The 27,795-nt window shown below is 44.3% G+C and overlaps 1 protein-coding gene across 5 annotated transcripts in view; it reads left to right on the forward strand.

The window, feature by feature from the left end:
• The window catches only part of MRRF (mitochondrial ribosome recycling factor), a 61,968-nt gene that overhangs the window by 20,865 nt on the left and 13,308 nt on the right, over positions 1–27,795 (forward strand). For 2 of the 5 annotated variants that reach the window (XM_003480599.5, XM_084994899.1), the window contains exons 4-5: positions 1,657–1,775; positions 8,377–8,468. In XM_003480599.5, the coding sequence (XP_003480647.1) occupies positions 1,657–1,775; positions 8,377–8,468 (211 nt within the window). Of the gene's footprint in view, positions 1–1,656; positions 3,048–3,580; positions 4,981–8,376; positions 9,589–13,402; positions 13,607–27,795 lie in introns of those variants that run through there. The other 3 variants (XR_014826650.1, XR_014826649.1, XR_014826648.1) reach the window with 3 other exon arrangements.

Raw genomic sequence — 27,795 nt, forward strand, 5'->3', positions numbered from 1 at the left:
AAGCCATTTGTGAGTGGTTCTTACTGTGAATGATAAGGCTTTCCTCTCATGCTCATTTGCATAGGAAATCAGGGTGTTTAAATAACGCCCCCTTTCCATCTGTAACTTTATGCTTGCCTTCTTCACAATAAAATTTTGCCTCAAGGTTTTCCAGAACTCAGATATGGATGAAGATCAGATCCAAGATAACAGTGAAGTGGTGCTTTTTTTGTTGATGTTGTTTTTCCTAAAGGGAATCTGCCAAAATCAAGGTGATATAGGAGTTCCCTGTGTGGTTCAGTGGGTTAGGAACCCGACTAGTATCCATGAGGATGCGGGTTTGAATCCCCGACCTTGCTCGCTGGGTTAAGGATCTGGTGTTGCTGCAAGCTGCGATGTAGGTGAAGATGTGGCACCGATATGGCATTGCTGTTGCTGTGGAGAAGGCCGCCAGCTACAGCTCTGATTTGACTCCTAGCATGGGAATTTCCGTATGCCACAGGTGTAGCCCTAAAAACAAAAGAAAAACAAAACAAAACCCCCCAAATCAAAGTGGTATAAGGGAGCAGTTCTGCAAGTCAGTATCATGTGGTGAAATTTAAAAAAAATTACAAGCTGTGTCCAAATCACAGGCTCTCAAGCCCAGACAGAAGCAGAATCTTTGGGGGTGGGGCCCAGAATTCTAAATTAAAAAGCTCTCTGGGGATTCGGATGCACAGCCAAAATCCGATAGGAAAGAGCCTTGATTAGGATTGGAATTAAGCACTCCTGAGTTGGAGCTTGGCGTTGCTCTTTTGTCAGCTCTGTGGTGTTGGTCCATTCTGCCTCCCCAGGTCTGTCTCTTGTGTAAATGGAGACAGGGATACATTCTTACAGACTAGTTGTGAGAACTAAAAGGGCTAAAAAGATTTACCTTTTTGGAGTTCCCGTTGTGGCGCAGTGGTTAACGAATCCGACTAGGAACCCTGAGGTTGCGGATTCGGTCCCTCCCCTTGCTCAGTGGGTTAACGATCCGGCATTGCCGTGACCTGTGGTGTAGGTTGCAGACTCGGCTCGGATCCCGCATTGCTGTGGCTCTGGCATAGGCCGGTGGCTACAGCTCCAATTCGATCCCTAGCTTGGGAACCTCCATATGCCACGGGAGCGGCCCAAAAAATAGCAAAAAGACAAAAAAAAAAAAAAAAGATTTACTTTTTTTTTAATGTTTATATTTTGGTATACTGTTGTATACTTGTTTATATTTAGTTATAATCCTCAGTTGAATCCTCTAAGGTAGTTATTTTTTAATTGAGTCGGAATCCAAAATATACAGAAGATAACTGACTTACCTGAAGTTTCCTGCTTAGTAAACAGCAAAATTGCTGGAGGGGCGACCAACTCTTTCCAATTTCAGCTCTTAAAGTTCTGTGCTGCAGGAAAATACTCAGGGTCAGGCACACCAGGACCCTGGCAAGCCTGGTTGCTGGTAAGGAATTCCAACCTAGTTTTTGGTGACGTTTCGAGCTCTTTGCATCACCAGACATTGCTGCTCCTATGAAAGCCCCTTGAACCGTTTTGCCACATTGATAAGGGACCCCTCAATATTAGTAGAATCTGAATTGATAGAGACTTAGATGTGGGGCTACTAAAGTCCTGAATTCTAAGACCCTGTAATTTTTTTTTTTTTTTTTCCCCTAGGATCCCTTGATCAGATCACTGTGGTAACTGCTGATGGGAAGCTTGCTTTAAACCAGATTGGCCAGATCTCCATGAAGTCACCACAGCTGATTTTGGTGAATATGGCCAGCTTCCCAGAGGTAAGGTCCCCCTCCATGCTCTCTTTTGGAATGGAGGAGGATGGGTCAAGCCAGGAGGAAGTATTCTCTCTACTTTGGGATGAAATAAGAGAGAAGGCCTAAAAAAGGTGATTTAAAAGTATGGAAAAGCTGTCTTGGTGTTTCTGAATTCCTTTGCTGAACTCAAACACTACAGAGGCCAGGCAAGTAATTTGAATATTGACATAGGCCCCATCTAAGAGAAACAATAGTGACAGTGCGGTGATTGGCACTTGGCCATCACAGGGGGGCTTTGGGAAGCTGTAGAGCCTGTGCCCTGTCTGCAGGGAGCAGCCTCTACCCAGCTTTTGCTGATCCTTCCCAGGCAGAAATGTAGGCCTGGTAATCAGATATTACGATTTTTATTTATAGAAGAAGCCAGCAACCCAAATTTTTATATAAGATCTTTGTTAAATGTTGATAACTAATTCCACCCCCCTCCCTTTTTTTTTAAGACTATGACAAAACACGTTAGTGGGCCACCAGTTTGTGACTTCTGCATTAGTGTTTGGAGCAGACCCTCCAGGAATTCATATTCCTTTCAAACTGGACTGATCATTGCAGAATATTGCACAGAGCACAGTGATTCCAAGGCTGGAAGATGGGTTGCATTAGGTCATTGCAACCTTGAGGCTCTGATTTTAAGTCTAGTTGAGGAAGATAAATGGGCTTTTCCTTATTGGTCCAGTAGAAATTGACCTGGATTGGGAATCCTTGAGGACCTGTAACCTGGTCCCATCCCTCTGGCTGTTTGGCCTTGGGCAGGTTGCATCACTCTCTAGGCCTCCATTTCCTCATCTATTACTATGTGGTGAAGGAATCTGAAGCCCCTCCTATTCCAGGGGTCTGTTTCAGTACTTCTAGCCAAAAGACATGGACCAAAGTGGAACCTGCTGGATTTGACAAACCGGGTTAGAGGTACAAGTAAGAGAAAGCCCTGGCTGTGAACAAACTGTTCGAAATCAGAGGGCTCTTGCAGCTGATGGGCACTTTTCTAGGGGGTGTAGAGGGGCTCTTACTCACTACCTCCCTGTTCTATTCTCTGTACTGCAGCTAGAGCAAACTTTTAAAAATATTTGTTAGAGGAGTTCCCTTTTGGTACAGTGGGTTAAGGATCTGGCATTTTCATTGCAGTAGCTCAGGTCACTGCTGTGGTGCGCGTTTGATCCCCAGCCTGGGAATTGCACATGCTGCAGGTGCAGCAAAACAAACAAACAAACAAACAACAAATCTATTAGATTATGTCGTTCCCAGGCACTGAGTTTATCAGTGGCTTCAAATAATCTTTAAGAAAAGGGTGACTGTGGAGTTCTCTTCATGGCTCAGTGGTTAATGAACCTAACTAGTATCCACGAGAATGCAGGTTCGATCCCTGGCCTCACTCAGTATGTTAAGGATCTGGCGTTGCTGTAGCTGTGGCATAGGCTGGTAGCTGTAGCTTTGATTCGACTCCTAGCCTGGGAACCTCCATAGGTGCAGCCCTAAGGGGGAAAAAAACAAAAAGGAAAAGGTGACTGTGGCCTAGAAGGCTTTGAATGAAATGGCCCCTGTCTGTCTCTGCAAACTCTCTAGTCTTGTGCCACTGTTACCTTTGCATGCTGCCGTAGCCACACCAGCCTTTTGGTTCCTTAGACCCTTTGCATCCTCAGGGACTTTGCATAGGCTGTTCCCTTTGCTTGGAATACTCTTGTCTGGTTAATTGCTACTCATATTTTGGATCACAGCTTACATACTCTTTTTTTTTTGTCTTTTTGCTATTTCTTGGGCCGCTCCCTCGGCATATGGAGGTTCCCAGGCTAGCGGTCCAATTGGAGCTGTAGCCACCGGCCTACGCCAGAGCCACAGCAACGCGGGATCCGAGCTGCGTCTGCAACCTACACCACAGGTCACGGCAATGCCGGATCGTTAACCCACTGAGCAAGGGGAGGGACCGAACCCGCAACCTCATGGTTCCTAGTCGGATTCGTTAACCACTGTGCCACGACGGGAACTCCAACATACTCTTTTCTTAGGGAAGACTTCCCTAAGCTTCCCAATCTCAATGATTCCTCCGCATTGCCTGCTTTTATACAGTACAGTTCTTTTTCTTCATCATACTCATCATTATCAATAGCATGTATTTATATCTTAATTTTCCATCTCACTTCCACTAGATTGTAAGCTTGGAATGTAGGAATCATATCTAACTTGCTCATTTTGTCCAGCGCCTACCACAGTGCCTGGCACGTGGCTGCACTCAGTAAAATTTCCTCACGTGGATGAATACTTGTCATGAGGTTGATGGAAGAGAGGCTCTCATTCCTGGTGTTACTGAGGAGCAGAGAAGTGAACGGAAAGGGAACTGTTAACTCTTTCCCTTTCTGGCCCCCTCTGAACCACTGTGGCCTCTCTGCCTTGTTCATCTAATCCCATAGGCACTGCTGGCCAATTTAGGGAATAGCCTCCTAATTACACAGCTTGAAGACCTCATCAGGCAGATTGCTTTTCAGAGCCAGCCACTTCTGTTATTAAATAGCAAATGGCATGCACAGAAGAAGCACCTGATTGGCCACCAGAGCATCTTATGAGGCAGGAGGAGGTATTAATAGCTTAATTTTTTCTTAGGAAGTTGGAGTATATCTTCATTTTTCAAGCAAAGCATCATGGCTGTTTCTCCAAGTTGAAATTCTATGAGTTAAAAAAAAAAAAAAAAAGCATCTATAGTCTTCTCAGTAGAGAGGTTCTTTACAAGGACAGAGTGAGGAAGTATGAGTTACATTGTCTTTTGAATTCCTTTATCTCATCTGGTGTATATATTAAACAAATAGCTCTAACTAAACATTTCCTTCCTCCAGTTTAGAAGCTGTCCACGGAGTCCGCAGGTTTATAGCTTCAAAATGCTGAGCTAATCCTCCCTGTGTTTATATAATTCCTTTCTGTTTCACATGCGGTTGGCTTGCTTTTCAAACCTGAGCATTTCTGTGTCATGCGGTGGAGACACAATGCAGATTTACATGCGTAATCTTTTCAAATGCATCGAGGACAGAACACTGCATTTCGTTTGTTTAGCTTGTGTCCTGCTTGATAAATGGTACACACAGTTGCTGCCTTCCATAAACTTGCCTGCAGCTAGAGTTAATGATGGGAAAGAAAAGAAAGAAGTAAAAAACCACAGCATGATTTGAACAAGGCAAATGAAAAAAACAAATCCTGCAGGCTTCATTATTGCTCTTGTGGAAGGAAGAGAGCAAATGCGTATTAGCATCTACAGTGTTGCCAGGCACTACTTTCCCGTGTTGTGTTTCATGCGATCAACACAAGTACTATCTAACATTAGACAGTATTTATTCCTTTTTATAGATGAGGAAACCGAGGCTCAGAGAAGTAGAATTTCTTTTGTGGGTTCACACTGTCATGGTAGAGCCAAGCTTTGAGCAGGGGTCTGTTTGACACTAAAGCCTGTGCTCCTTTTACCATCCATTCATTAATTCCGCAGATTTTTTTAAGTCCCTGTAAGTCAGCTGTTGACTTGAACCCATATTGTCAAGGACTTATTCACCTAACAAAAGTGTCACCATCTTTTGTCCGTAGCTTAAGACGTGCACTCAAGTGTGAGAGTAGATGCAGATGAGTTAGATTTATTAGTTTAAGAATAGTCATGCAGACATTGCTAATTGATCACAGCATTCTTTCCAGTCTGACCCCAGATGGGGTCTGTAATCTTTCTGGACACATCATGCCAGGCAGCCATGCCTAGTGGGCCAGTTTGGCCATTGGAGAGCAGCCCGCTTGCCCTAAAGTGCGGTGGGCATCCCTTTCAGTGAGGGGTAAAGGCTTGGAGATGGAAATACAATAGTAATATTTGCTTTTTTGTCTGAACTATGAGTAGTTCAGAAATCATGTTGGGAAAATGACTATAATTCCCTGAGTTTCTGTGTCCTTCCATATCGAAGTAAAATACACATGTTTAGAATAGTTTAGATGAACTACCTCCTTTAGTAGGTTTCTTGGCAAATAAAACCTCTCGAATCATTTTTTCTGCATTTGAAAGGGCACAGAACAAGTATAAAATAGTATAAAATAAGGTTTTGGCAGGGGGTGGATTATAAACATGAAGTGAAAGTTAGGAGATGCATTTTTCTAACAGATCTGAGCCAGTGCATTAATATACCTATTCAACAAGCTTTTACTGAGCACTTACCCTGTACTTGGCACTGAGCCTTGGGCTGGGAAGATGTAAATATTGAGGTATGGTTCCCGCCCAGCTTGGAAGCAGCAGTGGATTCTCCCGTGCCTACCCGGGAACCAGTCATGTGGCAGCACTTGAGCCAGCTGGTGAAAAAGGAGGTAGGTTGCAGGGGCAGGAGGAGGAGGTTACAGCTGAGTTATCAGTCATTCAGTGAGAAGCTTCTAAAGAGGAAGATGGGGAGACTTGAAATCAGGCCATTCCTTCAAAGTGGTGATTCTCCCTCTGTTATTAACTTCAGAAATCCCTGTTTCATTTTATTAAGGAAGATGGCAGTTCTCCTGCAGATGAAAATCTCATCTCGTTACCCAGCTGCTTTATTTACTTGGGCCATACCCTTTATATACCAGACCTATTTCCAAGTTCTTTTTGGCTATCAAAAAGAAAAGCAGATTCCTTGGAGTATGCGTCATGGCTTAGTGGAAACAAATCTGACTAAAATCCATGAGCACTCAGGTTAGATCCCTGGCCTCGCTCAGTGGGTTAAGGATCCATTGTTGCCATGAGCTGTGGTATAGGTTGCAGACTCAGCTCGGATCGGGCATTGCTGTGGCTGTGGTGTAGGCTGGCAGCTGCAGCTCCGATTCGACCCCTAGCCGGGGAACCTCCATGTGCCACAGGTGCAGCCCTAAAAAAAAAACCCAAAAGACCAAAAAACAACTAATTCCCTGTGCCACAATTACTGAATACGTTGAGCTAGGGGATCAGGAAGAAAAGAGAGACAAAGTAACACCATTGGATGAAGAGTTGAGTTGCTAAGAATCTCCTCTTAACCCTGACAGTAACTGGAAGCACACTGGCGAGGTCCTCAGTCATTGCTCTTGGCTCCCGGGGACTGTTTTGGTGTGTAGGGATGTGACTTTTACCAGCAGCTCCCTGACATGTCAGGAAGGGACGGTACCTTGTTATGTCTGAGATCCCGTCCAGCTCCAGCAGTCTGTGGTCAGAGGTGCATTTTAAGAATTTACAGTTTTAAGCGGTGGCCTCACTGTTAGGTTTTGAGTACAGCCTCCCGACGGAATGATTCACCAGCCCATGGAATGCTGGCTTGTCTTTACGACTTTATGATAACACCTCATGTCCTTGTAAGATTGAGGTCATTTTAAAATGAAACAGATGAGTTTTTTAGGCAGTCCCTTAAAAAACAGAACAAAACCTGGAAAAGTAAAATAGATGTGCAACAAACCCCATTTATTTAAACCAAAAAATCTAGGGAGAAACTCAAGGCTGGGAATTGGCCCTGTGAATCCAAGTGATGCGGATTGACTCTGACCAAACCTAAAATTTGTTTGAAAGTGTCAGGGGCCTTGTTTTCATGAATTCTACATTGGCGTGCCCGTGAAATTCTCTCTCTCCCACGCTGCTGTCTTTTGTGCTTTAGGAACACAGGCCAGGTGTGGTTATAATGTTGCTTGAGGTGCGCTGAGGGACTTTGGGAAATCAATGCATCAGTGTGCCACCTAGCACCTTAGAAAGCAAGGCTGGGTCAGAGGAGACCCTGGAGGATGGCAGGATAGCAGCGGGCGCATCAGCTAAGTGATGACATCAGCTCAGCCTTATTTGGGGATTTTGTGCATTCTTATCTTTATTGAATAAATTTATATAGTAGCATCCCTCACCTGGGTGTTACGGGCATCGAGCAAGATGCATGGCTCATGTTACCTCATTGAATTCTCTCTGAGGTGTGGTACCGTGGGGTCTTAGATTACAGCATGGAGGCTTGGAGAGGTCAAGCTTGTTGCCCGGGGTCGCATGATTAGCAGAGCTGGGGTTGGAACTGTGGTCTTCCTGGCTCCGAAACCATGCTTTTAACTAGAATGCCACACTTCCTTTCTTGGCACACACATGAGCAGAGATTCATGGCTCATGCCAAAACATGAGTGAGGTTGGTGTGAGCCTAGATGCGAATGAGTTAAATTTATTTACTCATTCCAAATCGGCACTGGTATATTTTGAGTGTAAAATGTCAACTGGAATTTTTAATGTATAAAATCTTTCAGCTGTCTTTACACCAATCCTTGCACAGACCAGCCCCCCTCCCTTGAGGATTTATTGTGGTTTTTGATCTGTGTTGCCTCAAACCATTGAAATCTTTTCAAAGAAGCAGTGCTGTTTTCTTTTTATTTTTTCCTTCTCTTTGCTTTTTTTCCTCCCGCAGTACACTGGTACCAGGAGTGGACATAGTTTGCTATTCAGCTTGATCAAAGCACTCTACACCAATGTAACTTCCTGATCTTACTGGTAACAGAACTAAATGTTTCCATGTTCTGCCAAGATGGGTTCCCAGTTATCGACAGAGGGCTTGCATCTGGTAATAATTATTTACTAATTCTGTTTACCTTTTGATCTGGTTTTCAGTGTACAGCTGCAGCTATCAAGGCTATAAGAGAAAGTGGAATGAATCTGAACCCAGACGTGGAAGGGACGCTAATTCGGGTACCCATTCCCAAGTAAGTTTGGCTGACGTTCACCTATTTTGATGCAGTGGAGCTGTTATCTTTGGAAGGAAACCAACACTCCAGATACCGTTGGGCCGATAGCATACTCTACCTATATGTACCTCCCGTCTTGGCAGGCTCCAGCATCTTTTGAGGTCCACTTTCTGATTCTGATGCAGCAGCAAATCTGACAAAGTTCTCGTCCTCATGTATTTTATAATCCGGTTGGAAAGATTGGACACATTAAATAGAGAAAGTCACTCCAGATAATGAAATGCTATGAGGAGAGAAATGGCAGTGTGATCCATTAGTGACTTGATGAGGGTGTGGTGGCAGGCACAACTTCAGCTGGGGAGGATCCTTGAAGGAGGTCACTTGAATGATGAGGAAGAGCCGGCCTAGGGGAAGAGCTTTCCAGGCAGAGTGCACAGATGGCCCGAATGCCCTGAGTCAGAAAAGACTTCGACACTTGGCATCTCTAACTGGGTTCCTTCAAGAGTCATTTTCACAATTGTCCTTGCTTGTCGAAGAATTTTAAGCATAAGAACAGAATATTGTTAATTGTATAAATATATGGAACTTACTTAGAGTTTTAAATGCATAATATGTATGGGTTTTTTTTTTTTTTTAATTAAAAAAAAAGAAATGACAAGGCCTTGGCATGTTGGAGGAAGAGAAAGCCATTGCGTCCCAAAGCCAGTGAGGGAGGGAAAGAGTGGCAGGCAAGGGATGGATTGGTGAGAGAAGGGTTTGTGCTTCAGGAATGACAGGCTGAGGGGAGGGGTGCGGGCTGTACTCTCTTTGTACAGGAAGCCATTGGAGACACTTAAGCGGAGGAGTGATCTGATCTCATGCTGACTTTTCGGGGGTCTCCCTGGCTGCTGATTGGCATTGGAATGAAGGGGGCCGGTAGGCTCAGGGAGAATAGTGGAGAGGCCACTGCAGTAGTCCAGGTGAGATAGAAACCTTCTCAGACTCCGTAGCAGGCAGAATTAGCTTCTCCTTCTGTACTCTCATTTCTTATTTATTCATTTATTTAGTTTGCATTTTAGGGTTATAGATGCAGCATGTGGAAATTCCCAGTCTAGGGATTGAATCAAAGCCACATCTTTGACTTATACCGTAGCTCATGGCAACACTGGATACTTAACCCACTGAGTGAGGCCCGGGATGGAACCCATATCCTCATGGATACTAGTCAGATTCATTTCCACTGAGCCACAATGGGAACTCCCTCTTAGTTATTTTTAAACCCCTATTCCTACACGCTGCCTCACAGATAGCAAGTCCCAAATAAGTGTTGAATTCATTCGTTCAGTCATTCAACAAATGTTTATTAAGCACTGGCTACATGGCAGGCACTGTCCTAGCTGTTGAGATGAATCAGCAAATGGAACAAATATTCAAGAAATCCCCATCCTCCTGGGGCTTACTTTATAGTCAAGCAGACATAGTAAGCAGAAAAATAAATACATAATGTGATGTCAGGTGGTGATAAGGACTGTGAAGGAAAATAAGCAGGCTAAGGGGATGGAGAGAGGGGTTTTGCGGATAGGAAGGTTCAGGAAGGAGTCATACTGTAGACCTAAGTGAAATGAATGAATGAAGCTTCCAAATAAGAAGGAGAATGGAGGGTGACACCTCTGAGTCATTCTGTGCCACAACCATCTTGTATTTTTCTGTGCCACAGTCTTTATAGAGTAGATTTTTTTTCCAGGTGTGGAAATACAGGCTCAGAGAGGTACAGTCATATCTCTGAGGTCACACAGCTGATGCTGAGGCCTAAACCCAGGTTTAGATGATTCTAAGGCTTCGTGATGCACACTGCTGTTAGCAAGAATTAATACCAACACTGAGAGTCCAGGAACTTTCCTGCTGAACTTTCTTCCCTCCTCATGGCCAGAAAATGGCCAGCTTACCCACTGTGTACTTGGTACTCTGTAAATCAAAATGGACACTCTGCCATGAAAGCATGTGAATTGGGGAGCAGTGTAACCCAGGGTTTAAGAAGCAAACAGATTTGGTTCAAGTCCGGTACCTGTTTGCTTGATTAGTTCATTGACTTAGCAGATTTTCTACAACTGTGTTATCTGCCAGCCTCTGTGCTGGGTGCTAGGGATGAATGGACGTGGGGTTTACCTTGTGGAAATCAAGGCCATCCTGAGCCCTAGTTTATATTACCTGCAGCTTGTGGAATTTACTCTTATCCACAGTTTGTAGATGAGAAAATAGAAATTCAGAGAAATTCAGGGATTTGCTCAGGATTGCATGGCCAGTTAGTAGCCATCAGGATGCAAATCCTGAGTTTTTCTGTTAGCTGAGTCCAGGCTCCTTCTCCTGCACTCTGGGGGTAGATGAGTAATTCTGGAAAGTGCCGTGTGTACTCATGGAGCGCAGAAGCAAGGCTTGCAAGTGGGATGAAGGGATGAATAGTTGTCAGCAGCTTTATTTTCTAGTTCTTGCTCTTCTGTCTGTGAAATCTTGGAAAAGCCACTTAACCCCTGAGCCTTGGTTTCCTGCTACACAGGATGAAGGGCTTGTTCTCAGCGATCTGCCAGCTCCCTTCTGGAGCTCTGAAATGCCGTGGCGCTGTGGATTTAAATGCTCGTTGCTGGCTTGGATTCTTCTTAGAGTGGCCCAGTTGTGGATCATATTTTTCCTTCAAAGAGCTTGTTGATATATGTGCACCGCTGCAGCCCCACACGAGTTAACGATTGCCCTTGTGCATTGTGTGTAAGTTTGAAAGATCAGTGAGTTTAACTTGAATTTCCAAAGACATGGGGATCTGTTACATTGTATTTTGCATTTTGCATTATTGTATGTTGCTTAATGGGTGTAATCCAAGAGAAAGTTGACGGACCAAATCCGTCTGCTCCCGCAAACCTCATTTTTTATATACTTTCTTCCCTTTGACAAGGTGGGAAGGTCGTGAGACCCCTTACTGAATTATACGTTTGGTTCTTTTCCAGATAAAAAATGAATGATCTGTTCTTTATTATGGAGGCCGTGTCTTGTGAGAGGATAAAGCTTGATTTAGATGCAAAGAGGACCAGGGTTTGGTTTTATTTGCCTTTGGCAGTGACTTCGGTATGACTCTGGGTGTATCACCCTAGAGCATGCTGCCTCGGGTTCCTTATTTATAAGATAAATGAACGAATACGTGATAGGTGGAGATTTGGTGGGGTTAGGAAATAGATTAAGATCTAGAGGAAAGGAGCGGTAAAGATAGCTATATTATTTCAGCAGACCTAAAATTTTCCCTGTGTACGTAATTTTACATCAGGAGGAAAGGAAAGAGCGAGGAAGAGGACTAATAGGTTGAGTATCCACTATGTGCCAGGAGTGGTTAGGCACTTGACACGTGCAGGAAAAGTAGAAAAGTTTAACGCTTTAATGGTTAAATTTGTGCCTTGGTATCACAGAAGCGTGAAAGTGAGTTCTGACTCTTGTACTTTTTAGCTGTGTGACAACGGCAACTGTCTCTACCTCTGAAAAATATTCATAGGACTTGCCTTAGAGAGTTATCGGGGATTTCGGTGAGATAACGTACACAAAGCTTTCGATGTTTCGCAAGCACCCAGTTAATGCTAGCATGTGTTCCTTCATTCCTTCTCTTAAATAAGTAGGCACCTCACTTCCTTTTAGGGATGAGAAAATCAAAATTCCAAGAGGTGAGGCCTTGGCTCAGGTCACACAGCTGGTAATTGGCAAAGCTGTGGGGAGGAGAATAACACAGAAAAGCTTATGTTAGGCGTTTGGGAGGTGGAAGGGCATCAGAAGCATAGATTCCAAGGATCAGTTTCTGATGGTAAAATTTCAAGTTTAGTTCTATAAAAATTTACCTTTCCTGTTGATTGTGCTTCTTCCTCTGCCCGATAATAATCTACAAGTCTGCTTTTTTTTTTTTGCCTTTGCTCTGGATGCCCAGAGCTAAGTTTTATTTTCAGTTGCAGCAGATCTCAGCTGGTACCTCACCCTCATTACGCTCCTCTGATTCTTATATTCTTATTTAAATGAGTCTACTGAGTACGTGACTCTTACTGTAATCTGCCTCTGATCCTTTTGGGAAGTAATCGGAAAATAAATCCCAAAGCAGTAACAGGTCAGACTTGGAGCCTGGGTGGCTGTTATCACCAAGCCTTTTCATAGCCTCTTCCAGTCCAGCTGTGTGTGTGCCCCTGTGCAGGTTTTTCTGCTGGCTGTCCTTGGTAAAATGCCTTGGACCTCACAGGCTCTGGGTTACATTCATCTCCATTGACAATATGTGCAGCTTTTGTTTTCTTCTTGGCCGGTGTGCTTTCCTTTAGAGAAGTCAGTTAACTAGATGGAGCCTTTATACATTCCTGTTAATTAAGATTCACCGAAACAGTTTCTTCTGTTTTTCTTTCATATTTATGTAGTCAGGTTCTGAGTCCTGTTTATTAACCCCTGCACTGCAGGTGCTGGGCTGAACCCTTGAGGGTTTCTCCATGAATTCTCCCAGCTCCACTCTGAGGTCAGGAGACTGTTCTCTGTCCACTTGCCTGATGAGTGACCTCAAGCTCCCAGGAGCTGGGGCCTGCTGCTCTGGGGCTACCGAGGGGCAGAAGCAGGACAGAACGCAGGTCTTTTTTACTGCCTTATCCCCTCTTCTTGTCTCCTGATAGCAGCTTTCTCTGATATATCAGCCATTCACTACTTCATCAGGGACCCTGAAGAATTTTGAGCAGTTTATTTTGATCAGGTTAGATTCCTGCCCCCAAACAAACCAATACTCCTTTACTTACTGTTTTACCAAATATCAATGAGAAAACCACAGAGTAGAGTGAGGCTTCTTTGGTTTGAGAGCACTGGGTTCCTGTCCGGCTTTAAATAAACTGGTAAGGGGGAGTTTCTGTTGTGGCTCAGGGGTAACGTACCAGACTAGTATCCATGAGGTTGCAGGTTCTATCCCTGGCCTCGCTCAGTGGGTTAAGGATCCGGTGGTGCTGTGAGCTGTGGCTGTGAGCTGCCCTTGTTGCTGTGGCAGCAGCTGTGGCTCTGATTCGACCCCCAGTCTGGGAACTTCAGTCTGCCGTGTGTGGCCCTAAAAAGCAAAAAAAAACAAAAAACAAAAAAAAAACAACCTGTAAGGAATCATAAATTCACCAAAGAAACAAAAGTGCCTAAAATAGACTTGTTCCCCAGCGAGACTGCATCCTTTCTGGATTGTCCTCCTCTTTCATTATTTTTCATCAGTATCTGTATTGGTTTTAAGTAGGATTAAAGAAAAAATTAAAATACCTCTATCCTTTCCTCCATTGGGCACCACTTCTAGCACCTTGATTTTCTAGATTTTTCTATGCAACTTGAGACACATGTCTAAATCTCCCTTTTTCTTATAATGATACAGGATTATGTTATACGTACTCTTCTCTCTCTTTTTTTTTTTTTTTTTTTTTTCAGTGTGTGTCATTGCTCTCTGATGAGAGTTTCCTCCTCCTTCTTTTTAAGGGAAGCATGGTGTTTGCATGTTATGTATAACATTAAATAGTTTCCAGTTGTTGAGTATCTTGGTTGTTTAAAATTTTTCTCTTTTACCAAGAGGGTTGTAATGGTCTCCTAAGGCTTTGCTTCCTGTTCTTCTGTTGGAAGTGGAAAGTGGTAGAGGGGGGACTGTAATTGGGGACTAAATGAATGGAATGTGGGGGCCTTGGTGTAGCCTTTGCCCCGTAATTGTCTCAGACTTGTTTGCATCCGTGTACTGCATACTGCTGAGCTTCTTAGAGACGTGGACGTTTCAGGGCCAGGTAACCATCTGCAACACACCTGAGCAACCCCTCTGGTGGTCCTCAGACCCAAACTTGACATCACTCTCTTAAGAAACCCCATTGATGTTTGACCAGCTCTCCTGGCTCACTGCATGGCAACAATAATGTCAGATAAAGTGATTGTTTACTGAGTACATAGTATATTCTGGGCCTTACCCTGTATTATTTAAGTCATTCTGTTATTTCCTATTTTTTATACAAGTAAGTAAGTCGAAGAGAGGTTAAATAATTTACTCAAGTTCATTTAGCTACTAAAGGTCGAGTTGTGCAGGGTTTCAGTATGGGTCTGCTTGACTTCAAAGTCTCTTCTTATGTCTGTGGACTTCTGAGAGCACGTTTTCTTTTTGTAAAAGGGACAGCAGTTGGTATTTTAAAATTTATTTATGTACCAACCCAAACCATGTGGAGCGTAATTGCCAAAGCTCAGATCAGGGTGCATAATCTGAAATTTGTGTGCCACTTTTTGGTATAAGAGGTGGTCTTATACCAAATATAAGATATTTGGTTTTGGTTTTTAGTCAACTTAATTGAGGTGTATCTTACATACAAAAAATGAACCCATTTCAAGTGTACATGATGATGAATTTTGACAAACATATGTGTCCCTGTAATCCCCACCTCAGTCAAGATACAGACCAATTCAGTCATCCCGAAAGTTCCCTGTGCCCCTTTGCAAGTCAGTCCCTAGCCTTTTCTGGCCGCAAGTGACTTAATGGCTTTTATGAGAATATGAAATTTTTATGCTGAAATGTGAAACTTTTAGGATATTCATACATTTATTCAGCAGATATTTATTGAGAGCCTACTATATATTAGGCATAGTTCTAGACATGGAAGATATAGCAGTGAACAAGCCAGACCAAGCCTCTGCCTTTGTGGAACTTTTGCTGGGGAAATGGACATACAGTGTGTCAGATGGCCATATTTTTCTCCCTGTGGAGAAAAATAAGGCAGTGGAAAGAAATAAAGGATGTCATAGCTGGCGTAGTGGGCTGGTACAATTTTAAGTAATGTGTTCACTGAAGGCTTCAGGGGAAAGGTGATAATTGAACAGAGAACTGAGGTTGTGAGAGAGCAAACTGTGCTTGTATTCATCACGAGGGCAGAGGAAGCAGCAAGTGCAGAAGCTCTGAGGTGGGAGTCCACTTGGGGTGTTCAGGGTATAGTAAGAGTGCGAGTGTGGCTGTCGCAGAATAAGGGAGGGGAGAGAAATAGGAGATGAGGTCTGAGTGAAATGGGGAGGCCAATATCGTATAAGGTCTTTTATTAGTCAGGGTTCTCCCTAGAAACAGAACCAACAGAATATATATGTATCCATATATACACACAGACACACATATGGATATGTGTGTGTGTGTGTGTGTGTGTGTGTGTATAAATTTATTATAAGGAGTTGGCTCATGTGATTATAGAGGCTAAGAAGTCCCAGGATCTGCAGTTGACAAACTGGAGAGCCAGGAGAGCTGATGGAGTTGTTCAGTCTAAAAGCCAGGAGGCTCGAGACCCAGGAAACTGACTTTCAGTTTGAGTCAAGGCAGGAAAAAGCCGTTCTCCCAGCTTGAAGGCAATCAGAAGGATTCTGCTCTTATCCAGGGGAATTCCCAGTCATTTCTGTTTTATGCAGATCTTCAACTGATTGAGCGAGGCCCACCCACATTAGGGAGGGCAACCTCCTTTGCTCAGCCTGTTGATTTAAATGTTCACCTCATCCAAAAACACCCTCACAGAACCACCCAGAGTAATGCTTGACCAAATATCTGGGTAGTTGTGTGTCACATAAAATAAACCATTATAGTCCTTACACACCCTTAAAAGAATCTTGGTTTCTATGATGAGTGAAATGGCAAGTCATTGGAGGTTGTTGAGGTAGGGAGTGACATGATCTGATTAGGTTTTGAAAGGATCATTCTAGCCACTATTTTGAGAATTATACTGTAGGAGGGCAAAACTGAAAGCGGGGATCGGGTAGGAGCTATTGTTGGAATCCAGGTATGATGGTGGCCTGAACTAGTGTGGTTGGTTAAAAGTGGTCAGATTCTGGATACATTTTAAAGGAAAAGCTGCCAGGATTTGCTGACAGATAAGTTGTGAATTTAGAAAGAAAGGACCCAAAGAAGACTGAGGTTTTTGGCCTGCGCAACTGGAAGGCTGGAGTTGCCATTTACTGAAATAGGCCAGATTATGGGCTGCCAGGCTGGGCACGCCTGTTCAGGAGGAGCAGGCTTTGTCCATATTTATTTTGAGATGCTACCAGACATCCACGTGGAGAGGTCAAGTAGGCTGTTAGATAGGTCAGTTTAGAGTTCAGAGGACAGTTGTGGGCTAGAGAGAGAACTCTGGGAGGCACAAATATGTAGGAGAAGCCATGAAATTAGATAAGGGTAAATATAGGTAATGAAGAGAAGGGTTTGGGAACTGAGCCCTGGATGCTTCACATCCAGATTTATGGGTCACGGTGATGAGGAGGAACCAGCAAGAGAGACTGAGAATAGTTGGCCAGAGACCCAGGAGAATGTGGGGGGATGTGTTGTAAAGATGAGAGACTCATCAGCGACACTGGACGGTGCTCATGGGTCAAGGAAGAGGGGATGTGAGAGTTGGTCATTGGATTTAGCAACAGAATGTATTTATCAGTTAATCTGTAGGTACGAAGGACAGACAGACCTAGATTCACATCCCTGTTTATCCTTCTCTGGATATATCAACTTGGTTCCTCTGAAAAGCAGCTACCAGGACAGAATTAGGTGTGCAAGAGATTCATTGGAGGGGAGGCCTGTGAAAGAGATGGTGCAGGTCTGTCGCTGGTGAAGAAGGGAAACGGCCAGGAGTGGGTAGAAGACGACTCACACTGCAGTGCATTTCTGAGAATGTCAGCCAGGCTGATGGATGTTTCCGAGCAAAGATTGCCCCTTAAAGGGTCCCTCTGCCGCTGCAGCCCAGGGAACATGCCCACTGCAGTGACCTTGGAAAAGTCACTTATTTTTTGGAAGCTTAAGCTTCCTTATCTATAAAATGGGCATAATTTCTATGATTTTTTTGAAGAGTAATGGAATAGTATATGTGATGCTCCTACTGTGAGGCATCCTTCTTCTTCTTTTTCTTTTTCAAGTTCCCAGGCTAGGGGTCGAATTGGAGCTACAGCTGCCAGCCTATACCACAGCCACAGCAATGCAGGATCCAGGATGCCTGCAACCTATACTGCCGCACCTCACGCCAATGCTGGATCCTTAATCCACTGAGCAAGGCCAAGAATCGAACCTGCATCCTCCTGGATACTAGTCAGGTTCATTACCGCTGAGCCACAGCAGGAACTCCTCGTCCTTCTTGTAGTAGTTGTTTGATTCACCAGGTTAAAGAGTTCTTGGAAACATTCTTTTCTGGTTATTTGGGAGTAAAACCAATGATATTTTCTTTCTTTCTGCTGATTGCGCTTTTACTCCTTAACACCCTCTTTTCTCTCTTCCCTCACTAACCCCCTCCCGCAGCTTCATATTCATTTTTTTTTCCTATCCTTTCCTCCATTTTTAGGGGTGGGAGGAGTGGAGTCATTACGTTGTAATTATCTTGAAATTTAAGTTGCTCAGGAACACTGTAGTTTGATTGTTAATGAGCACTTGGTTTGTTCTTTGAATATGAATTATGGTGAACAAGCCCTCTTGGAAGGTATATCCCAAAGTTGAAAATTCCATGACTAGTCCTGCCTGTGGTATGAGATCTGCTTAGTGTTTCTGGAAAAGCCTTGGTTCTTGTCGACACCCTCAGCCCACCGAACTGCTCCCCAAGGCTTCCCAGTAGTTGGGTAATTGCCGTCATTGACTCCCACTTTTCCTCTGGGCCTTGTCAGTGATGATAGACCTTATACCTAGATCAGGCTCCTGCCCTCAGACCTTGTCTCCAGGGGCAGCATGGAGGAGAATTCTCTCTGGGGTTGGACTAGGCCATTTCACCAGGTAACAGTAAAAAGCCCTGGGTTGTGGTTTTCCTAGTCTGGATTTTTTTTCTCAAGTGTTTCTTCTGAGCATATGCTGAAGGACAGTTTCTCTTGGATGACGACCTGGTTTTTCTAGGGAGAGCAAGCTGGTAAGGCAGGGTAGCAGGTCCCCAGGCCCAGTTAAACAGGGAAGGGTAGCTCCTGTACAGCCAGGGAGCATGGGAAGTGACATCCGGAGGAGCCAAGGTTATCAGAACAACTCGAAGAAGAGAATCAATGAAATGAGTTATGTGACCTAAGCCTAGTTATTTCAACTCTCTGAGTCTCAGTTTCTTCATCTGTAAAATGGGATAATAGCATTATTTACTTTTCTGAAGAGTTACTGGGAGGAGCTTCTGTAAGAAGAGAGCAGGAGTAGAGGGGGCTCTGTCTTTAGACCTTGAGGCAGGTCTGACGGCAGTGAAGAAAGCAATTGACAAATGAAATGAAAAAGAATGTTATTTTAAAAATCATCATCATCAAGGTAACTGTTGTTACTGAGCATTCCTGTGACCTTTTCTGTGTGGTCACTGTTAACCATTTGAGGGAGCAGTTTCTGCCAGTCCCTGGGTGAGGAGACCGAGGCACGCTGCCGGCCACCAAGCTTTCCACCTGTAGGCAAGTACTGTTCCATGACGAGAACCAGCTAGGCATATGGCATTTTTAACAGCTTTACTGAGATGTAATTCACCCATTTAAAGTGTATACTACAAACAAACAGGAAAAAAGTGTATACTACAGTGGTTTTTAGTATATTCAGAGAGTTGTGAAACTATCACCACACTCAGTTTTAGGATGTCTTTCATCACCCCACAAAGAAACCCTGAACCCACTGGCAGTCACTCCCCACTTCACCCCCAGGTCACCCCCGGCCCCGGGATTGCTGTAGACACTACCATTCTGCTTTCTGTCTCTAGATTTTCCTATTCTGAACATTTCGTATGACTGGAGTCACATTGTATGTGGTCTTTTGTGTCTGGCTTCTTTCACTTAGCATTAAATATTTCCAAGGTTCATCCATGTTACAGCATGTATCAATACTTTCTTTTTCATTGCTGAATAACATTCTGTTGTGTGGATGTGCCACATTTTATTGATCTATTGATAAGCTGATGAATTTTTGGGTTGTTTCCACTTTTGGCTACTATGAATAATGCTGCTTTGAACATATTTGCACAAGCTTTTGTATAAACATGTTTTCTCTTCTCTTGGAGATATATATATATATATACACACACACACATGAGTGGAATTGCAGGGTCATGTGATTACTCTAACTTTTTGAGGGTCTACCAAACTTTTTCACAGGGACTGTACCTTTTACATACCCGCAAGTAATGTTTAAGGGTTCTGATTTCTGCATCTCCTTGCTAACACTTGTTGTTGTTATTATTATTATCATCTAGTGTATGATGTGGTTCCTCATGATAGTTTTGACTTGCATTTCCCTAATGTTTATGACGTTGAGTGTCTTTTCATGTGCGTGTTTGCCATCTATACATCTTTAGAAAAATGTCTATTCAGGTCCTTCACCCATTTTAAAAATTAGATTTTTTGTACTTTTGGTGTTGAGTTGTCGGAGATCCTTGTTACGTTCTGGATATGAGAGTCTTAACAGATATATGATTTTCATTTTTTTAATAAAAATAATATACATTTATTGCCAAAATTCAAATCCTACAGAAAAATAAAATGTTCTTTTGTAGTTCCCCAAGTATTCTTCTCAGAAGTAACTGTTGGTAAGATTAACATGTATTCTTCCAGATTTTAAATGATGCATGCGCATACACACACACAAACACACACACACACAACACACACACATATTTAATTTACATAATGGGATTAAGTACCTACAGTGCCAAAACTTGCTTTTTTTGGCTTAGCAAAATCATCTGTACATTTTTTCAGGATGATCTCATTGTTTTGTGCCTACAGAGAAATACCCTTTTGAGATAGGTATAATTCAGATGAGGAAACTTGGAGTCAGAAAGTTTAAGTGATTTGCTCAAGGTCACAGATTTGTAAGCAGAGGAGTCATCGTTCATATAGAATCTGTTTTGACAGCCCATTTTCTTGCCACACTGTCACGTTGCTCTTCAGGCTGCCGACCTGGAACCTCCTTCCTCCTAGCTCTGTGGCCTCTGTCTAGCTGCTGTATGGCTTTGTGGATCTTGTACAAAGATCGTGTGTATAACGTGCACATTCTAGGAAATATTGGTAATACCCTTTTTTTACACAACCCTCACACATACAGACTGTTAGTGGTCTTGAAAGAAAAAAAGTCAGAGGAGGACACCTAGTGACCTCATCTGTGCTGAGGCAGCCACCAACTGCTTTGGAGCAACTACAGCTGCTATTCCAGCCCTGTCATGCCCACTGCCTACCTGCTTTCCAGGACCATTCATTCACTCATTCATTCATTCTGCTGGAGGACTTCTGTATGTGGTCTCTCAACTGTCCAGGCCAGGCGAGCCTCCGTGCAGTGTGAGGAGGCCTGCTTTCTCCTCAGCCCGCCTGTGGCTTTTTAGGAGCACTTCGTACTATTTCAGGTCCCAAGTGCTCGGAATGGGGCTCCCTCCCTGCACGAATGTTCGGTTTGAAACACACCAGAAAGAGCGGTCAGGAACCAAGCGTGGAGCATGGGCTGAGGAGAAAGCTGCGGCAACTCCAATGCAGAAGTGGCGCCTCCTGCCCCCCCCCACCCCGTCCTGTACCTGCTTTCAGAACCTGGCACTTGGCTGCTGGAGGTCAGGTCACTGCCCCATTGCCGACCTCTAGAGACTCCCTTTCTCCTTTCTACCCACTGCGCTTACGCAGTGGAGCTGGAGGGGTGGCCTGGAGCTGTGTACCTACGCGGGCCTCAGTTAGAGCGGTGCTCCCCTCATCGCTGCAGCTGGTAGGAAGAGCTGCTTGGGTTTGTCTAGCACCAGTAAGGGAGGTCTGGAATTCACGAATCAGGCTGCCCTGGGCTCTGATCCCAGGTCTACCAGGAACTTGTTGAGTGGCCTTGGGCATGTTACTTGATCTGTCTGAGCCTCCCTTTTCTGACCTGTAAAAACCAGGTAATAAGACCACTTAGGTCATAGGAGTGATGTGAAGGTTCACTAAGCTAATGGTCATCTCAGAGCCTGGCACGTGGGAAGAGCTCTGCAAATGTTAGTGTTGTTGTTATTGAAGGGGAGCAGATGGCATTGGGGCCGGAAGTCCGGGCAGTTGTCAGCGGGCGCTTACTGTGATCGTAATAAGGTCCCTCCTTATCTCCCTGTCTTGCTTTATTTTCTTCATAGCACTTAAGTGGCATTTCGTAGACTTATGTTTACTCTCTCCTTCACTAGAATGTGAAGTTTTGTTTGCTGCTATATCCCCAGCCCCTGAAACAGGACCTAGCAGGTAGTAAGTACAAGAATGCAGTTGGTGTTTATGGGACGAGTGAATGTGAGTGTGTCCTGTGCCCACTGCTGTCCCGGGTGCTATTTGTATATTGACTAAGGTATTTGTAACAGTCTTAGGAGGGACGTATGTTATTATACCCCTATTTACAGATGAAGAGACTGAGTCACAGGGGAAGGGAGTTCTTTGTGCCTGGTGTCACAGGTTAATAATGGGAAGAACAGATGTCTTTCTCAGCCTGAGCTTGTAGCCATTGTCCTCTGCTCTCTCTCTAGGAGACATCACTGTTATTTTTATTATTAATCTGGTTGACAGCTTTTTAAAAAATTTTAGAATGATTTTTATTTTTTTCCATTATAGATGGTTTACAGTGTTCTGTCAGTTTTCTACTGTACAGCAAGGTGACCCAGTTACACATACAGGTATACATACTTTTTTCTCACATTATCATGCTCCATCATAAGTGACTAGATATAATTCCCAGTGTTATACAGCAGGATCTCATTGCTTATCCATTTCAAAGGCAATAGTTTGCATCTATTAACCCCAAATTCCCAATCCACCCCACTCCCTCTCCGCTCCCCCTTGGCAACCACAAGTCTGTTCTCCATGTGATTGACAGCTTTTAAGATACTCAGTACCTACATACGCAGAATTCTTTAACCATCATCTCTCATTCGCTCCTGATACCAACTGTGGAAGAAAGAGAGCATTTTTATTACCTTCCTCCCCTTTACAGTTGAGGAAACAGTAACAGATAGTGTTACTGAGCACATCTCCATGACCAGCGCACTGAGTAGTTCTTTTCATCCTGTGCTGCAGTCTCATTAACTTAGTGGTGTTATACACATTTGACAGATGGGAACACTAAGGCAAAGAGGTAAAATCCTTGCCCAGGGTCATCCGGCTAAGCAGTGATAGATCTGAGCCTCAAACACTGGCAGTCTGGCTACAGAGGCCGTTCTCTTAAACACATCGCGCGACATGCTTTGTGATCTCGGGAGGAAAAGCCAAATGTCTGCCGTTATCCCACCTGTAAGTGACATAGCTGGAAGCGGAAATCAAGTCTGACTTGACCACCCAAACCTGGGCCCTTTGTCCTGTACATGAGAGCTACCTCCACTTATCCCTGGACTTGGGTTTCCAGCTTCTAGGATGATAGGGAAGGAGAAAACCGGGGACTTAATCAAGGTCACTCAGCTGGGAATATGGAGCTGTGACCCCTGACCTCAACCTCCTCTGTCTTTCCATCATGCTGGGCTATATTTCAGGATGGCCTGTCTGGTTTAGCTGGCCTCAGTCACAGGATAGGCCTTTGAAAGCAGATGAGAACTAAAGGTATTGTGATGGTAGAGATCCTTCCAAAGGGTGTGTACGATTTCCTTTGGGCTAGAAGGACACCTCCTGTCTGGATGAGATAGTAGCGTGTGTAAGATGGGCTGGGGAGCTGAGGGTGGGGGGGTGGCTCAGGGGGGCCGGTGAGGAAAGAGGGGAGGGAGAATTGTGGACCTGGGAGCATAGGAAGTCTGGCTGGGCTACACAAACAAAAATATTTCCTTCAGGGCCAGTGGCCCCGAGGCATTAGGCAGCGCCCACCAGCAAACAATAAAGCAGGGCATGTGTCTGCCTCTGATTGCACACCCTGCTGCTGTGGGGGGTGGGGAGCCTCAGCGGCCCAGGGAGGAGGGGGCAAGCTTGCTCTCCTTGGAGCCGTCAGAGACGTGTTTCCGTGGGCCGTTTGTTCTGTGGAAGCTCGGCTCCCTTCTCCCTCAGCCTGTCCCGTGCAGCACGGCTGCTGGAGCCGAGCTAACGCTTCCCACGGCCCCTACTCCCTGCTCTCCTCTCTCCTGGTTCTGCCCCTGGCTGCTCACCAACCACATAGTAGCCTAAGCTCCTAGTGACTAAATCCTTTTGACTGCGTTCTCCCCCACTGCTCATGTCCTCTGTTCCCCAGCCTTGCAATTCTGTGGTAAGAATAAGAAAGTGGCCGCCCTGCACGGAGCTGCCACCATCATTTCATGTAATCCTGTGCTTCCGCCTTCTTAGTCTTTATTCTCATTTACACGAGACTAGTCTGGAGAAGTTGAATAACATGCTCACAGTTCTGAAGCTAATGAGTGGCAGAGCTGGGATTCCAGCTTAGGTCTTCCTGCCTTTAAAGCATGTCTTTCTACCTTTTTAAGTTCTGAGTGACCAAAGATCCTTTGGAAGTCTGACATTATAACTGGTTTTCACTGTAGTTGCCATGCTGACCGTAGCTTCCTCTGCTGTACACCTGGTGAGTGGTTTTGCACATGTCCCGTTCTCCTTGAAACAATAGGAAGTATCCTTTCTGTCAGGGGGATTCTCTGCCATGTGAGTTACTGGCGGGGCAGGCCCCTCTGCTTATTGTTCATGGGACACACTCAAGGAATTTTACAGGAAGGCCCCCATCCAGGATGTTACTGGAAGACCTGCTGGAGGAGTTTGTACAAACAAAGTGTGACCCTGCCAGCTCAGTCAGAACCCCTGCCTTATGCTGGGAGGCTCTCTGACCCCAGCGGAAATGGCTGCTGTCTTCATCACCCGGCCACGAAGCTTCTATGGGCTAGGGCCTGAGCTCCCCGTCTGCCTGCCCAGAGGCTCCCGGGTGGACTTGTCATGTGCTCAGATCTGGTTTGCACATTGCTGTCTGCACAAAATACAAAGCTGACCACATTTCCTTTGCCTCAGACGTCTGTGATATTCCATCTTGTTCTTAGAAACAGTCTACTGAGGCTGTTTTTGTTTTTTTTTTTTTTCCTGTTGTGGCAAGATACACATTAAAGATTTACCTTTTCAGTACTTTTAAATGTACAGTTCAATGGTATTAAGAACATTCACATTGTTGTGCAGCTAATCACCAGAACTCTTTTCATCTTGTGAAACTGAAACCCTATACCCATTAAACAACAGCTCCCTGTTCCCTCATCCCCAGTTCCCTGGTAATTGCGATTTTACTTTGTGTCTATGAATTTAACTATGTCAGGTACCTCTATTTGTGGGATCATATATTTGTCCTTTTCAGTCTGGCTTATTTCACTTAGCATAACCTTTTCAAAGTTTATCCATGTTGTAGCATGTAGCAGAATGTCCTGCCTTTTCAGGCTGAATCCTGTTCCCCTGTGTGTATCTCCCACATTTGTGTGTGTGTGTTCAACCATCTGTGCATCTAATGAGCCTGACAATGGCACTGAAGTGCCTGCGTGTTAGTCTCACCCTTACCAGCCCCCCCAGCCTCCCCACTGGAAACAGTCTTTCGGCCCTGCTTTCTGTACTGCAGCCACACTGCCGTTCTTCAGTTCCCCAAGAGCAGTACCCTCCTTCCCTGGATAAAGGCCTTTGTTTACCCTGGGCTCTTCCCCCATTAGGAAGGATCTTCCCCCAGCTTCTCCACTCTTACTCATCCTGACTTAAATATCCCTTAACTTAAATATCTTCACGTTTTCTTCCTGGAGTCCCACAAGGACAGCTTGGTCAGGCTCCTTTCCCCTGCTTATTATTTTCAGAGAGCTCTGTATGTCTTTGTTGGGTGTAACTTATGATTAATTGTGTGTTTATTTAATGACTACCTTCCTTGAGACTGTAAACTCATGTGTGTATAATACCAAATTCTTTGTATCTGACATAGTGGCTGGAACACAATAAATATACAGTAAATAGCTGCTGAATAAAACTATAAACTGAATGAGTGAATTAATACCAGAAAGAAAATTTCATGGCTACATGCTGTGAACATTTGTATTTTGCAGTGTACATGAGATGTTAACTCACAAGTCAAATCTCCAAAAGTCATCTTGCTGGAGCTTGGATTGTTTGCCCTGTCATTTCCCTATTGGTAGAAACTTCCATGAATAAGCTCATCATTATTTGAAGATGCCCCCATAGTTGCCAAAACATAAACAATGATAGCAACAAAATCCGCTTACATTTTCTGATTGTTTATTTTCTACCAGGATTTGCACTGTATGCTTTCCATATATTATCTCATCTAATCCTCATGAGAACTCTGAAAGGTCGATGCTGGGGATTTTGTTAGTTGATCTTCGATTCCTTTTTCCAGGTGAGATGAGCCAGGCTCAGAGATTTTTAAATTCCTTGCCTAATGTCAGTGAGTCAGTAAGGGCAGACCCAGAGCAGGGGGCAGTCGGGGTGGCGTTCAGTTTCACAGGCCTGTGATGGGGACCACCCCCTCCCCCCGTGCCCTTCCCCTCATTACCTGAAATAGCTCTCTTTTTATCTGTTTCATAAATGGGCCCTCTGCTTGGTTTTATTTGAAGGCATGCTTTCATGGTAAGGAAGAACTTGAAAACTCCAGGCTTACAGAACAAACTTGACCCTGGTGCACCTTTTTCAGCCTCCCGCCTTCCTGCCATTGTGTCTCCCACTGTGCTTCTGCTTAAAGTGCCCTTTCCTTTCTTCTGCAGTTGATGAGTTCCTCTGCATCTACAGGGCATTTTCCAGATCACAGGGCAGAATGAGCTCTACTCTGGGCACGCTCCACCCCCCCCCCCCCCGAAGAAGGCCCATCCCTCTGTCCTGGCAGCAGTCATGCTCTTCCTAAGTAGTGGTTGACAAGTCTGTCTACACTGCTGGGCCGAGCCTCTAGAGAAGTTGGATCAGGCCTGCCTCCTCTCTGGTACTCCCCAGCCTGGCCCAGGACCTGGCAGGGAACACAGAGGCCCCAGCCAGTGCTTGATGAGGGAATGCTCGCCAAGTGCAGTGCGGGTGCTCAGAACCAACTGGCTGGGGCCAGAGCCTGGGCTGCAACTAGCGTGTACTCTCAGAACCCTGTGAATGCGAGATGGAGATGATCAGATGTATTAATCACTGGTTTGGAAGGGAATTAAAATATTTCCATAATATAGTATGTTTCTTTTCTAAAACAGATGTGCCCTCGTTGTTTCATGAGGAAGTAATTAAGTGTGTTTGATTAAAACATTCATAAACGCTATCATTTATCCAAGGCTACTATATGCTGCTATCTGAATTGGTACTTATATATATGTTGTGTCTCTTTCTCCCAATCACCCCGTAAGGTGTTTTTATTATCTTCATTCTAAAGATGAAGAAACTGAGAAAGATTAAGTAGCTTGCCCAAGGATAGTCACCTTCTGAGTGATAGATACCAGAATCAAACAGGGCAGTCTTGTCTACGGCCATACCACCCTGACGTGCCCCATCTCATCTGATCTCGGAAGCTAAGCAGGGTCAGGCTTGGTTAGTACCTGGATGGGAAACAGTTCTGTCTTGACCTCAGAACCAGTCCTTTCCATTGCCCTGACTGCTTCTGATCTTGTATTGTGGACGACTTGTAGCTCAACCCCCAGAACCAGCACACTGATGCCTCTCTTCCTCTCAGCCCTTCCTGTGCCTGTCCCCCCGTCTTCCCTCCTCCTCACTGCCCTCCCCTCTCCTAGATTATTGCCTTGTATTTGCATCCTGAAACTGGGATATTTTTGTCAGTGTCAATAATTGAATATTACCATGTATGGAAACTGGTGTTAGTAGTGTACTGAGATCACATTTACATGAATAAATATAAAAATACACTTTATTAGGCCACATTACATATATTATGGTTTTATTTTCTTTATACAGCCATTTACTCTTAAGATTTTTTTGAGTCCCAAATGTCGTGCCTCACCCAGGGCATATGGAAGTTCCCAGGCTAGGGATCGAATTGGAGCTGCACCCCCGGCCTATGCCACAGCCACAGCAATGCAGGATCTGAGCTGTGTCTGCAACCTACACCACAGCTCACGGCAACACCAGATCCTTAACCTACTGAATGAGGCCAGGGATTGAACCCGCATCCTAATGGATACTAGTTGAGTTCACTAACCGCTGAGCCACGACGGGAATTCCCCAATTTATATATTTTTAAATGTGTGATTTTTTTTTCCCCTCAATGTAAAATATAAATATAATAGTGCCGTGAAAAAGAAGTGGGTTAGATAAATTTTTTATTTTATTAAATTTTGTCTAAAAAGCAGGCTACCTAAAGATTGAAATACTTCTCGGTAGAGAATTTTAAGAGGTTTCTTTCAGACTTAGAATCATTTATTTTCTGCCCCTCCTAGTATTTCAGCAGGATTAGGTTTTTTGAATCAGTGGATCAAGTTTTAATTTTCCTGTTCCTTCCTTATACTGACATATGCTTTGGCAG

This window comes from Sus scrofa, chromosome 1 (genome assembly GCF_054392235.1).
Source record: "Sus scrofa isolate SSC_HxYL_T2T_F1_AM1 chromosome 1, Sscrofa_HxYL_maternal_Yorkshire_Landrace_v2.0, whole genome shotgun sequence".
NCBI classification, from domain to species: Eukaryota; Metazoa; Chordata; class Mammalia; order Artiodactyla; family Suidae; genus Sus; species Sus scrofa.